General features: G+C 35.7%; 1 protein-coding gene across 2 annotated transcripts in view; it reads left to right on the top strand.

Annotated features, from left to right (window-relative positions):
* LOC136858596 (TATA element modulatory factor) overlaps window positions 1-16,247 on the top strand; it is a 335,705-nt gene that overhangs the window by 303,047 nt on the left and 16,411 nt on the right. The window contains exons 17-18 of one of the 2 annotated variants that reach the window (XM_067138270.2): window positions 1,134-1,260; window positions 15,541-15,797. In XM_067138270.2, the coding sequence (XP_066994371.2) occupies window positions 1,134-1,260; window positions 15,541-15,797 (384 nt within the window). Of the gene's footprint in view, window positions 1-1,133; window positions 1,261-3,206; window positions 3,335-15,540; window positions 15,798-16,247 lie in introns of those variants that run through there. The other variant, XM_068225630.1, reaches the window with a different exon arrangement.

Raw genomic sequence — 16,247 nt, 5'->3', positions numbered from 1 at the left:
AAGAAGAGAGCTAGATAAACTAAGAAAAAGTGAGGAGACAAAGAGAGAAAGATGTATATACATAGTAAAAACTACAAACATGGGGCAGACACAAAAGGAGAAAACGAACCCAATGGGTCAATGTAAGTAATGGAAAGGAACAAACAAGTGACATATTAAGCTGTATGTAAAAAGATAGAAATATCAATAGAAACACATATCGAGTAAACACTATGACAAGGCAGCACTGGAAGAGGGAGCAGTAGAAATGTAGATAAAGACACGTGAAACCACAAAAAAGGACAAGAGCAATCTCCGTATTGAAATATGGTACATAAGCTCTCTCCTCATCAGTTCTATTTCTTCTACATCCATTTCTTCTTAGCCCCTGACGAGCTCATTTCTGCTTCCTAGCTTTTTCAGGAGGGCAGACTTTAAAACTCATTGAAGTTCCATCTTGACAGGAGAGAACGTCTCTATTTGAAGATGGCAGTGTATGAAGATATGGCGATTATCCTTGTTCCAAAAATGGCTTTCACGGCCGCAGATCTTAAAATCTTGAGAATAGAACCAGCTTTTGGGTGCTTAGGCCGTGTGAGTTTGCAGAGTTTTGTCCAGACGTGCCATTTGAACTCATCAGTTGGATTGACATGGCCTAACCACCCAAAAGCTGGTTCTGTTCCCAAGATTTTAAGATCGTATTTGTCCTTTTGTGTTTTCATGTTTGTCCTAGTCTCTTTTTCTACTTCTCTCTCTCTCTCTCTCTCTTTCTTTCTCTTTCTATGGTGACCTGTCATTGTGTTCATTCCATTATGTGTTCATATTCGTGTTCCTTCCCTTCTTTATATAACTTATTATTATCTATCTAATTCCAAGAGTCTTAACTTCACCTTTTTTTTTTTAAATGGAGGGGCATGATTAATTGAGTGGCTTAGTTGCTGGCTTCCCACCTGGAAGACTGAGGTTTGAATTCCAGTCAATCCTGGTTTGAAATTTTCATCTCGAGAATCACATGATATCAGGAAGGGCATCTGGTCTTAAAACTCTGGCCAAAACGAAAATGAACCTAGGTGGCTCCACCAACACCAAAAATAACTGAGATAAGCTGAAGAAAGCTCTTTATTATGTTTGTTTACATAGTGTTGTATTCTTAGTTTCAGGATGATGCCTTTGAATGTGGTTCGTCTTCTGGTCGCTACAGCAATGTGTATGATAGTGTAAGGCCTGGAAACACTACTTCATTATTAGAAGGGTTACAGGCACAGCTGAAACTTCGAGATGGTAAGTTAAACGTTATCAGGAATATAAGTCCTTATTTAGGGTGGATTTGTATTTAGATATTTTTGCACATTCCTCAGTGTCAACACGCAGAATTTTAAAATATTCTGACAAATAATAAAAGACATAAGATGGCATTTATTTTCAGTATGAGGCAGTTAATGGGAAAACATTGAGAATACGGAAGAGATATGGTGATGACATTCCTTGATTTAGAAAAGGCTTATGATAGCGTACCCAAAGCATATGCGAATCGCTAACTGCAGAAAGGCAAAGAAAAGCTAATATGAGTATAGCGTATGTATGAAGGAATGCCTGGATGTATGTGTAAAATGAAAAAAGTACTTACTGTTGTTGCTGTGGAGGTTGTGTACTGATATGTTTGGAGATTTGTTGTGTTCTGCTGCGAGTACGTCTGGGGCTCATGTGAGCTGTGTGGAGGGATGTTGGTGGAGGGGATGGAGGAGTGGCTATTGTGAAGGTACGGGCGGGGTTAGGTTTGTGATTCATCAGTTTGTTATGACGTGTGTTTACTAATTTGAGATAGTAATTTCTTATTGCAGGAATGACTTTGTCAAAAATGATACTGGTTTTCTCTGTAATGTCATTAATGTTATGATTGGGGTTAGCGTATTGATCCAAAGAAATATAGAAATCTTCGGTTATGTTGAGCAGGGGGCCCTTAGAGTTTATGTTTAATATCATCATGTCATTATTGATGTCTGTGAAGTTGTGCTTAGATTCTTCTACATGTTGGCCTATTGATGAGAAATGGTTGTGCTTTACTGCATTTATATGTTCATTATAACGGACGGTGAAGTTTCTACCTGTACGTCCATATGTAGCTTGTGTCACAGTTGTTACATTTGATGCGGTAGACACCTGATTGGTTGTATTATTATTATTATTGACTGTTTTGGTGTTGTGTATAGTGTTGGTGCTGTTGTGTGTGGTTTTGAATGCTATTTTCAGGTTGTGCTTCTTAAAGATATTAGTTATAGTATATATATTGGTGTTATTGATGGTAAATAGGACATAATCTTTTTTCGGTTTGGCTGTTTTGATTAATTTAGTTTTAGGTTGGGATTTTATTTTGTGGATGATTTTGTTGACCATTTCTTTGCTGTATCCATTGTATTTGGTTATGTCGTGGATTAATTTTAATTCATTATTTCGATCTTCTATTGTCATTGGGATATTGAAAGCTCTATGTATCATACTATAATAGGCTGCTCTTTTATGTGTGTTAAGATGAACGAGTCGTTTTTTATGGTATTTAAAGTGTGTGTGGGTTTCCTATAGATCTTGTAAGATAAGTGAGTGTCATGTCTGGTTATTGTTAAGTCCAAGTAATTTAAGGTACGGTTATTTTCTGTTTCTTTAGTGAATTTAATTTGGGGGTCTAAATTGTTAAGTTTGTCTAGTATAGTATCTGCATCAGTGAATCTATTATCTATAATTACGAAGATATCGTCGACAAATCTACACCAAAAATATATATTATCTATTTTATTAATTGACGTGTGTTCTAGGTGGTCGATATATATTTCTGCTAATATTCCGGAAGCAGGAGATCCCATAGGTAATCCTTGTTGCTGATATATGGTGTCATGAAATTTGAAGTAGTTATTGTTTAAGGCGAATTTAAACAGAATTACGAATTCTTCTATTTCTAAGGTGCTCAAGTTACTATGGTTTTTTTAGGTTAGATTCAATTATTTTGACTGTTTGTTTAATAGGAATGTTAGGGTACATGTTTGTTATATCAAATGAAGTAAGGGTATGATGTTTTTCAATCTTTAGTTCTTTGGTTCTGTTGCAAAAATCTATTGAGTTTTGTATTGTTTTGTTTGCTAAAAATGAATAATGCTTTTTCAAAAATTTCTGAATGAATACATCCAGGCATTCCTTCATACATACGCTATACTCATATTAGCTTTTCTTTACAGGTAACAACCATATAACGTGCATAGACGAGAGAAGTGTCACCACCAACTGCTCTAAAATTAAACCCTATCTTGCTGTATATATAAATCTTACCTGACTACATCAACAGTTGAATTGCACAGTACTCAATTTTCAAATTTTACTGACAAGAGTTCTTATAACATACCAATACAAAGTATATCAGCTATAGAACATTCTCGATATTCAAGTTAATCAACACAAGAACTACGAGAGGATTGAAGAATGAATGCAACGCAACATGAACTCAAATTTTAATAGACTTTTTAAAATATACTATGTTTTAATGTGTTTAATGTGCTATATTTTTTAGTGTCTTATGATGCGGCATATATATTTTAATGTGTTTATGTACTCATGTCCATGCTCAATCAATAGGTTTTAGTTTATTCTAACCATCACCACTTTTAATCAGAGATATTTTAACGCAACATACTGCAATATATTTTACTTCCATTTTTTATCAGACATCCGGATGCTCTTACGTAACATCTTTGTAATTTTGTCCTATGACTGTAAATTTGTGTGCTAGCTGATGATGGCCAAAATAGGTCGAAACCGGTACTAGTGCTATAATTCATTCACAATAAATGTATTGATCGGTGGAACATTTTTCTTGTCTATTACATTGAATCCAATCAATACGGAATATGAAACTTATAAATAATAATGCGGAAGCCAACCAGGCAAAACGTAATGCATACAAATACCAAAACCTAAAAATCAAGCTAATGAACGCAACCAAAAGCATTGCTTTCTTGATGGAATGCCTTTCAAACAACTTAACACCGAAATTTCTCCAGAAATACAATAACAAACATAGACGAACTGCTCAGACACGCAAAACACTAAACAAGACTAATGAAATTTGGTTAAAAGAATAAATAAAATTCCTATATCGTAAGAAACAACATCTCAATAATGAACTTTATTCAACACATCTCAAAGTATCCCATGAACTCCCACATAGCTATTGGAATTACTTTCAACAAATTTCTAGAAATAAAATAGAAGATTTAGCCATAAAGAAACAAAACACATTAAACAAAAAACTGGAAACACTGAAACAACAAAGCAAACCAAAACCACTAACCTTAACTGAAAATAAAGATCCTTCCCAACATAAATTCCATCCACCCGTAAAAAATCTCACACTAACCGTATTTGACGATCTAGGGACGGTTATGTTGAGCAGGGGACCCAAACATAACTGGGGTAACGCATCATCCTATCAGAATATCATAACTGCCGTTACCGAAACAGAACTCACTTTACAGAAAATTCTGTACGATATACGAGACGAAGTTAGACACGAAATCAGTAGAAAGATCCCGCAATATATCAATAATGTTCACAATAATAACCTAAACATGAATACCGCCAATAAATCGAACCTAAACAAACTCAAAAACAAAATAAAACAGAACAATCTACTAATAACAAAAGCCGACAAAGGCAACACTACGGTCATTATGGATAAGAATGAATACATAACAAAGACTAAAGAATGTTTCCAGGACAACACTTTTTCAATTAAACGCCGAGATCCAACCAATAATATACAAAGAAATTTAAAAAATCTACTCAAGAACACACACTTTATTCTCACCGAAACAGAATCTGCTAAACTTATAACTATGAACCCCCAATTACCATCTGCAAGAGCCTACCCTAAAATACACAAAGAAAATGTACCCATGAGACCGATTATAAACTATAAAGCCAGTCCAACCTATAAGTTATCACAATTCATTCAGAAAATTTTTGAAAAAGCATTATTCATTTTTAGCAAACAAAACAATACAAAACTCAATAGATTTTTGCAACAGAACCAAAGAACTAAAGATTGAAAAACATCATACCCTTACTTCATTTGAGATAACAAACATGTACCCTAACATTCCTGTTAAACAGTCAAAATAATTGAATCTAACCTAAAAAACCATAGTAACTTGAGCACCTTAGAAATAGAAGAATTCGTGATTCTGCTTAAATTCGCCTTAAACAATAACTACTTCAAATTTCATGACACCATATATCAGCAACAAGGATTACCTATGGGATCTCCTGCTTCCGGAATATTAGCAGAAATATATATCGACCACCTAGAACACACGTCAATTAATAAAATAGATAATATATATTTTTGGTGTAGATTTGTCGACGACATCTTCGTAATTATAGATAATAGATTCACTGATGCAGATACTATACTAGACAAACTTAACAATTTAGACCCCCAAATTAAATTCACTAAAGAAACAGAAAATAACCGTACCTTAAAATACTTGGACTTAACAATAACCAGACATGACACTCACTTATCTTACAAGATCTATAGGAAACCCACACACACTTTAAATACCATAAAAAATGACTCGTTCATCCTAACACACATAAAAGAGCAGCCTATTATAGTATGATACATAGAGCTTTCAATATCCCAATGACAATAGAAGATCGAAATAATGAATTAAAATTAATCCACGACATAACCAAATACAATGGATACAGCAAAGAAATGGTCAACAAAATCATCCACAAAATAAAATCCCAACCTAAAACTAAATTAATCAAAACAGCCAAACCGAAAAAAGATTATGTCCTATTTATCTTCAACAACACCAATATATATACTATAACTAATATCTTTAAGAAGCACAACCTGAAAATAGCATTCAAAACCACACACAACAGTACCAACACTATACACAACACCAAAACAGTCAATAATAATAATAAATACAACCAATCAGGTGTCTACCGCATCAAATGTAACAACTGTGACACAAGCTACATTGGACGTACAGGTAGAAACTTCACCGTCCGTTATAATGAACATATAAATGCAGTAAAGCACAACCATTTCTCATCAATAGGCCAACATGTAGAAGAATCTAAGCACAACTTCACAGACATCAATAATGACATGATGATATTAAACATAAACTCTAAGGGCCCCCTGCTCAACATAACCGAAGATTTCTATATTTCTTTGGATCAATACGCTAACCCCAATCATAACATTAACGACATTACAGAGAAAACCAGTATCATTTTTGACAAAGTCATTCCTGCAATAAGAAATTACTATCTCAAATTAGTAAACACACGTCATAATAAACCGACGAATCACAAACCTAACCCCGCCCCTACCTTCACAATAGCCATTCCTCCATCCCCTCCACCAACATCCCTCCACACAGCTCACATGAGCCCCAGACGTACTCGCAGCAGAACACAACAAATCTCCAAACATATCAGTACACAACCTCCACAGCAACAACAGTAAGTACTTTTTTCATTTCACACATACATCCAGGCATTCTTCATACATACGCTATACTCATATTAGCTTTTCTTTACTGATAACAACCATATAACGTGCATAGACGAGAGAAGTGTCACCACCAACTGCTCTAAAATTAAACCCTATCTTGCTGTATATATAAATCTTACCTGACTACAACAACAGTTGAATTGCACAGTACTCAATTTTCAAATTTTACCGACAAGAGTTCTTATAACATACCAATACAAAGTATATCAGCCATAGAACATTCTCAATATTCAAGTTAATCAACACAAGAACTACAAGAGGATTGAAGAATGAATGCAACGCAACATGAACTCAAATTTTAATAGACTTTTTAAAATATACTATGTTTTAATGTGTTTAATGTGCTATATTTTTTAGTGTCTTATGATGCGGCATATATTTTAATGTGTTTATGTACTCATGTCCATGCTCAATCAATAGGTTTTAGTTTATTCTAACCATCACCACTTTTAATCAGAGATATTTTAACGCAACATACTGCAATATATTTTACTTCCATTTTTTATCAGACATCCGGATGCTCTTACGTAACATCTTTGTAATTTTGTCCTATGACTGTAAATTTGTGTGCTAGCTGATGATGGCCAAGATAGGTCGAAACCGGTACTAGTGCTATAATTCATTCACAATAAATGTATTGATCGGTGGAACATTTTTCTTGTCTATTACATTGAATCCAATCAATACAGAATATGAAACTTTTAAATAATAATATCTATGAGTTTGCTTGCCCCAGTAGCACAAAACAAGGGTTTTATTCTTTTCAAGTTATTTAAAAACAATTAAAGAAGTTAAATGTAAACATTCATTAACCCCCGATTAACTATGATGGATAGCTATAATAAATGAGTTATGTGCTGCTACATTGGTGTTAGCAACACTTGGTGCAATACAGATGCATTAGATTGTCCTTGAGAAGAACAGTTTGTTTGCTGATGGGTGGGAAAACCAACCCCCCCACTATTCTATTGTATTCCAGTAGCCAAAAAAATGGAAGGATAAGCAAGAGCAAGACGAAGATTATGTCTTTCTTTTTCTTTAACTCCAAATTGATATTCAGCTTCATGGCTAAATGGTTAGCATGCTGGCCTTTGGCCACAGGGGTCCTGGGTTCGATTCCTGGCAGAGTCGGGAATTTTAACCATAATTGGTTAATTCCGCTGACACTGGGGCTGGGTCTGTGTGTTGTTTTCATCATTATTCCATCCTCATCACGACGCGCAGGTCGTCCACAGGAGTCAAATCAAAATACCTGCAGCTGGCGAGCTGAACTTGTCCTCGGACACTCCCGGCACTAAAAGCCATTCACCATTTCTTCTTCTTCCGAATTGATGACACAAAATGGTTTATAAAACAAGAATGAAAATTTTAGAACAGCAGTTTACAGAAACATCAACCCTGTACTTGTATGCATTATACGAGGGTGATCCCAAAAATAAGGTCTCCTATTTTTTTATAAATGCAGAACTCTGTTCGTGTGACTGTTGGTCACAATGTTGTGGAGAGTGTTTCCGGCGCTCGCATATAAACATGCGCATGCCGCACTGAGGCACTCAGTCTTGGCTTGGCAGCCGTGAGCTTCCGTTGGACGTTACCGCCAAGTGCAAAGTGTTGTTTATAAGTTTCATTTCCGTATTGATGGATATTACTTTACATAAAAACAATATATATACAATTCTCCACCTTATCAATACGAGTTTATTTTACATTACAAATATTCAAGACTAGTTTCGACCCCTATGGGGTCATCCTCAGTTGACAATTGTAAATTGTTCATAAAAACATCACATAGTAAAAATTAGACTAGTTTAGGCTGATCATTAATGTTTGGTGTGTCTAGTACATGACTAGTGTGCATTGTTCATAGAGACACATATTACCTTACTGCTACTACTATCCAATTTTAAGTTATGTAGTATGGAACACAGATATGTTTGTGTAACTCTACAGTGACAAGTTCAAATATTTACAGAATTGGCTGTTGATTAGTCACAATGATATAATAGAACACAGGCTTGAACATTTTTGATTTAAGTATCAGTGCAATATCTTGCTTTTGTACATACTAGAAGCTAAATTCATTTTGTAAAGTCATTACATACTGATTGAAACTTAGTGTGAGGTTAAAATTGAATAAAAATATATGCTAATGTGGACATTAAAATATTGTTAAAATGGGCATATAATCAAAAACAGTGGTATGTATGCCACACATGTCTAGTATAAAAACTCATTACACTGGTGCTGTTAGTGTGCAGTACAGCATATACACTGATTTGGAATAAATGGATTTGTATATATATCGTTCCAACAAAGTGGATCCATAAAAATATAAGATGTATAGGTAATTAGTATTATAATGATCCACTGCAAATTAGGTAATGCTGTTGTTTATCTGAAGATCTATTGGCAGCTACAGATGTTAAAGTTGTTAAAAATGTTAATGGAGCATGTTTTCTTCCGTAGACGCGATGTTTAAGATTGGTGGCATTAGTCAAATATGATGAAAGTTATGCGTCTTGGTGCGTTCTGGAAGCTGGTATGTTATGAGAAACCAAGGTGGAGTGTCTGGAAATAGAAATAAAAGTGTAATAATGTTGTGGATAGAAAGTGTGATAGTGAAACGTATGTCGTTTACTTACGTAAAGTGCTGGAGCCGTGCGTTCTTAGTAGCTGCCTGTTGGGATCTGGTGCGCGTAGCTCTGAGATTGTAGTTAGCGGCGGTAGAGGGGAGGTTTGGGGGGATAGGTGGAGTGTTAGTAATAGGAGTGGGGTTGGAGGGGAGAGGGTTTTGAGGCGGTTGATTTGAACATATCGATTTTTGCTTGTTTATTCTTTTGATATAGAAATCTTTTAATAAGGGAATTACTGCATGAAAAAGAATGTTGTTTCTGTCTATACTTTCATTTAGGTTGGAGTTTGGATTCACATATTTGTCTAAATTTATATAAAATTCTTCTATTATACTGAGTAAGGGACTTTTTGGGTTCATGTTAAGGATTTGCATGTCGTTCTTAATGTCTGTGAAATTATGTTTTTGATCGTCAATATGCTGACCCATAGCTGAAAAATGTCTGTGTTTGACGGCGTTTACATGTTCATTATATCGTATTAAAAAACTTCTACCGGTAAGTCCTATATAGCTGGCTTGGCAGTCGTTACATTTTAGGCGATAGACTCCTGAATGATTGTATTTGTTTGTGTTATTAACTAATTTGGAATTGTATAGTATGTTGGTGTTGTTGCGTGCTGTTTTGTATGCTATTTTTAGGCCTTGTTTTTTGAAGATGTTTGTTATGGGATGTATATGGTTATTGTTATAAGTAAACAGTGCATATTCTTTTTTATTTTTAGTGATTCTGGTTAACTTGGTTTTAGGTTGATTTTTGACTTTATTGATGATCCGGTTTATCATTTCTCTTTTGTATCCATTTTGTTTTGCTATTTCATGGATTGTGTTTAGTTCTTTATTTAGATTTTCTTTTGAAAGTGGAATGTTGTATGCTCTATGAATCATACTATAGTATGCAGCTCTTTTATGGGCATGTGGGTGGGTGGAGTCTATCTTTATTGTATTTGATGTATGGGTAGGTTTCCTATATATATTGTATGTTAGGTGGTTGTTATGTCTGGTTATGGATATATCTAAGTAGTTTATGGTGTTGTTGTGTTCAGTGTCCATGGTAAATTTAATGTGGGGATCTATTTTATTTAGTTGTTCTAGGATTATGTTTTCATTAGTATGTCTGTTGTCCATGATTATAAATGCATCATCGACAAACCTGCACCAATAGATTATATTTTCTATTTTTTTAATTTCTTGATGTTCTAAGTGATCCATATATATATCAGCTATTATGCCTGATATTGGTGATCCCATGGGTAATCCTTTTTGTTGATAAATAGTGTCATGGAACTTGAAATAGTTGTTATTGATAGCAAATTGTAGAAGTTTAATAAATTCATCTATTTCCAATTTGCTTAGCTTACTGTGGTTATAAAGGTTGGATTCTATGATAGTGATAGTTTTTTGTGTGGGTATATTAGGATACATGTTTGTTATATCATATGTAGCTAGCTTGTAAAAATGTTCTATTCTAATATTCTTAGTAATGTTGCAAAAATCTATTGAGTTTTTTATGGTTTTGTTTGCTTGAAAAACATAATGTTTTTTGAGGAATTTTTGTATGTATTTGGATAATTTATAAATAGGGCTTGGTCTATAATTTATTATGGGTCTCATAGGAATTATCAACAAAAAGGATTACCCATGGGATCACCAATATCAGGCATAATAGCTGATATATATATGGATCACTTAGAACATCAAGAAATTAAAAAAATAGAAAATATAATCTATTGGTGCAGGTTTGTCGATGATGCATTTATAATCATGGACAACAGACATACTAATGAAAACATAATCCTAGAACAACTAAATAAAATAGATCCCCACATTAAATTTACCATGGACACTGAACACAACAACACCATAAACTACTTAGATATATCCATAACCAGACATAACAACCACCTAACATACAATATATATAGGAAACCTACCCATACATCAAATACAATAAAGATAGACTCCACCCACCCACATGCCCATAAAAGAGCTGCATACTATAGTATGATTCATAGAGCATACAACATTCCACTTTCAAAAGAAAATCTAAATAAAGAACTAAACACAATCCATGAAATAGCAAAACAAAATGGATACAAAAGAGAAATGATAAACCGGATCATCAATAAAGTCAAAAATCAACCTAAAACCAAGTTAACCAGAATCACTAAAAATAAAAAAGAATATGCACTGTTTACTTATAACAATAACCATATACATCCCATAACAAACATCTTCAAAAAACAAGGCCTAAAAATAGCATACAAAACAGCACGCAACAACACCAACATACTATACAATTCCAAATTAGTTAATAACACAAACAAATACAATCATTCAGGAGTCTATCGCCTAAAATGTAACGACTGCCAAGCCAGCTATATAGGACTTACCGGTAGAAGTTTTTTAATACGATATAATGAACATGTAAACGCCGTCAAACACAGACATTTTTCAGCTATGGGTCAGCATATTGACGATCAAAAACATAATTTCACAGACATTAAGAACGACATGCAAATCCTTAACATGAACCCAAAAAGTCCCTTACTCAGTATAATAGAAGAATTTTATATAAATTTAGACAAATATGTGAATCCAAACTCCAACCTAAATGAAAGTATAGACAGAAACAACATTCTTTTTCATGCAGTAATTCCCTTATTAAAAGATTTCTATATCAAAAGAATAAACAAGCAAAAATCGATATGTTCAAATCAACCGCCTCAAAACCCTCTCCCCTCCAACCCCACTCCTATTACTAACACTCCACCTATCCCCCCAAACCTCCCCTCTACCGCCGCTAACTACAATCTCAGAGCTACGCGCACCAGATCCCAACAGGCAGCTACTAAGAACGCACGGCTCCAGCACTTTACGTAAGTAAACGACATACGTTTCACTATCACACTTTCTATCCACAACATTATTACACTTTTATTTCTATTTCCAGACACTCCACCTTGGTTTCTCATAACATACCAGCTTCCAGAACGCACCAAGACGCATAACTTTCATCATATTTGACTAATGCCACCAATCTTAAACATCGCGTCTACGGAAGAAAACATGCTCCATTAACATTTTTAACAACTTTAACATCTGTAGCTGCCAATAGATCTTCAGATAAACAACAGCATTACCTAATTTGCAGTGGATCATTATAATACTAATTACCTATACATCTTATATTTTTATGGATCCACTTTGTTGGAACGATATATATACAAATCCATTTATTCCAAATCAGTGTATATGCTGTACTGCACACTAACAGCACCAGTGTAATGAGTTTTTATACTAGACATGTGTGGCATACATACCACTGTTTTTGATTATATGCCCATTTTAACAATATTTTAATGTCCACATTAGCATATATTTTTATTCAATTTTAACCTCACACTAAGTTTCAATCAGTATGTAATGACTTTACAAAATGAATTTAGCTTCTAGTATGTACAAAAGCAAGATATTGCACTGATACTTAAATCAAAAATGTTCAAGCCTGTGTTCTATTATATCATTGTGACTAATCAACAGCCAATTCTGTAAATATTTGAACTTGTCACTGTAGAGTTACACAAACATATCTGTGTTCCATACTACATAACTTAAAATTGGATAGTAGTAGCAGTAAGGTAATATGTGTCTCTATGAACAATGCACACTAGTCATGTACTAGACACACCAAACATTAATGATCAGCCTAAACTAGTCTAATTTTTACTATGTGATGTTTTTATGAACAATTTACAATTGTCAACTGAGGATGACCCCATAGGGGTCGAAACTAGTCTTGAATATTTGTAATGTAAAATAAACTCGTATTGATAAGGTGGAGAATTGTATATATATTGTTTTTATGTAAAGTGCAAAGTGTTCGCAGTTATTCAGTTTTCGAACGCAAAAGGTACTGAGCTGATTTAAATCCATCGCCAATTGATGGAAGTGTATGGTGATAAAGGCCTCCACGGTATGCACTAGCCATGTGTCTTGGGTGTGCTATTTACCAACTGATGAGCCCGACTTAGCACAATAGGGTGAAATGCTGGCGACCATGAATGAGTTAGGTGGAAAATTATCATCTCCAATAATGGACCAACTATATTGGTATTATAAATTTACTCATTCAAAACAAATATTTCATCTTTATCATCTGATAGCCTGGCAGACATCAATTTTTGAAAATGAGACAAAGTGTCTCACAGTGCATTGGCACTGCCAGTGGCTCCAAGTAGCCTACGCAGTGGCCTGCACGGTATGCACTAGCCATGCGTCTTGGCATGTGTGCTATTTACCAACTGATGAGTCTGACTTAGCATACTGGGGAAAAACGCTGGCAACCAGGAATGAGTTAGCTGAAAAATTTATAATGTCCAATAACAGACCAACTATATTGATATTATAGTGTATGGTGTGTCATGCATGGATGTCAAAAATGTTCGTAAGTGGTATAGAGAGTTTGCAGCCGGTCGGACTGAAATTCATGACAAAAAAAGGAGCAGGAGACCGTCAATTTCCATCAAGACAGTCGTGAAGGTTGAACAAATCATGCGTGAAGATCGGCGGATCACCCTGGATGATCTCTGCACTTTGGTTCCTAAGGTTTCCCGAAGTGCCGCTCACAGAATTTTAACGGGAAAGTTGAAATACCAGAAGGTGTGCGCAAAATGGGTGCCACGCGTGCTGACTTGAAGACCACATGTGGCAACAAATTGATTCTTCCCGCACATTTCTTCAACTCTTCGCAGCCGAACAGGACAGCTGTTTGTATCAATTGTCACGGGTGACGAAACCTGGGCGTTCCACTTTACACCTGAGACCAAGCAACAATCATGCCAGTGGCGGCATCCCTCTTCGCCAAAGCCACGGAAATTCAAGCAAACACAGTCTGCCGGTAAAATCATGACAACTGTGTTTTCGGATCGGAAAAGGGTTTTGTTGGTTGACTTGATACCCGCTGTGACCACAATTAAGGCTGACAGGTACTGTGAGACCCTGAGAAAACTCAGACAGGCAATTCAGAACCGGAGAAGAAGAATGTTGAGCAAGGGCATAAACATTCCCCATGACAACGCTCGCCTGCATGTCGCCCGGCAAACCGTTGCTCTCTGGCAACAGTTTCAGTGGAACATCATTACCCATCCACCCTATAGTCCTGACTTGGCACCCAGTGATTATGACTTGTTCCTTAAGTTGAAAGAACGTTTGGCTGGAAAGCGATTCAGTACCGACGAAGAGGTGAAAGATGAGGTTCACAACTTCCTGAACAGCATGGCGGCGAGCTGGTATGACATGAGCATACAAAAACTGTCACAATGTCTACAAAAAAAGCATCGACGAAAATGGTGATTCTGTAGAAAAATAGCTAAATGTTCAAGCTGTAAAATTATGTTAACCCTTGTAGAAATAAACAGATCTATGTATTTATTAAAAAAATAGGAGACCATATTTTTGGGATTATCTTCGTATAGAAACCTAACAAAAGGCGGTTAAACAACCATTATTTTAAGCTATAAGCAAACACTTTGTAGGAAATGTGATAGGAATATTCCAAATAACAGTTACACTACACAGTTCACATACACATGCGTTGTACACTATCAAGGCCACACAATCTCATGATTCTCTCCGTGGTACACAGTCGTTCCTAATGGAAGTCTTCAGTTCACAGTTCCATCATTGCTTTTTGCAATGTTATCCCTTGTCACCTAGCTGCACTATTTCCTTTCTTAGTCGGTGCACCCGCATCACTACGGTGCTCCAAAGCACTCATTTCATAGTACTGTCACAGAACTGAACCGTCATGATCACTGGCAGAACTGCACTACTCACTGTCAGTCGCTTTCTGAAAGCTCTCTCTGGACCGCCAAAGCTCATTCGTCCTGTCTTTTATAAGTGGGCCAGCTCTTCCAGATACTTCGGTTGAGGAGAAGCCATTGGAACTCTCTGGAGACTGAATGCTCTGGTTGCACCTCAAGCCCCTTATCTGCACTGCTGTGAGGCCTCAAATGACGTGACAGTGGTGGTAGTAGATGGGCTAGCCAATCCGCTCCTGTCACGTCTCTGACTGGTTGCCAGCTGAAGCAAGCAGGCAGGCCCTACAAGGTAATGTCACTTGCGGCCGGGAGCCAAGCTGACTTGTTCTTCCAAGGTCTTCCTTGCCACATTACATTTTCTTGCAAACTGACACTCATAAAATATTTGTTACTTCATAACTTGCTCTCCTTTTTGATAATCCATATCATTCACTTCAATTTAAAGCAAATATATTTATCAATTTAATATTACTTCATAGACATTGTTGGTAATGCTTGTAAAGTGATGCATTGTTCTACTTTATCAGGTGAGGTACAACAGTTGCAGTGGGAAATGTCTCGGCGTGATGCCGAACGTGCTGCTCTGACCAGCGAACTGTCAGCACTGACAGCACGTGTGGAAGAGCAAGAGCAGCATCTACAGAAAGCAAAAGAGTTGCAGCGGCAGTATGAGGATGTGCAGCACAAGTATGATGCTTTACTTCAGATGTATGGTGAGAAGGTTGAGGAAACGCAAGAGCTCAGGCTGGACCTGCAGGATGTCAAAGAGATGTACAAATCTCAAGTAAGTACCATATAGGCATGAAAGTAACACTAAATAATGGTAGATTTCTTAGACGATGGACCTCTTCAGTCAATTTTATAAAAAAATGTTTTTCAGTTTTCTGTCAGCCCAATACTTCTTCATTCTCTTGGATGTAACTTTCTTTCTTAGTCTGAAATCACTCGTCCCATTGTTTATCTGTTGATCTTGGTTTGTAGTCTGGTTTGTTTCTGAGTTTCTTGACTTTCTGTTTTATTTATTTATTTTTTCTATTGAAATTTGTAGTTCCCTCATTTCTTCTTTGATTTCTGTAACTCATGTAACGTTACTCTTACTGTTCCATAATTTTTCAATAACTCTCTTGATGGTCCTGTTTTCTGGATGTTCAAAGAATGAGATTCATTTCTTTCTTATTGTATTCATTACTGGTTCCATTTTCTTGTAGACTTTCATTAGAAGTTTGTTTCTAGT

Source organism: Anabrus simplex, chromosome 1 (assembly GCF_040414725.1).
Source record: "Anabrus simplex isolate iqAnaSimp1 chromosome 1, ASM4041472v1, whole genome shotgun sequence".
NCBI classification, from domain to species: domain Eukaryota; kingdom Metazoa; phylum Arthropoda; class Insecta; order Orthoptera; family Tettigoniidae; genus Anabrus; species Anabrus simplex.
This window is presented reverse-complemented; position numbering and strand designations above follow the sequence as displayed.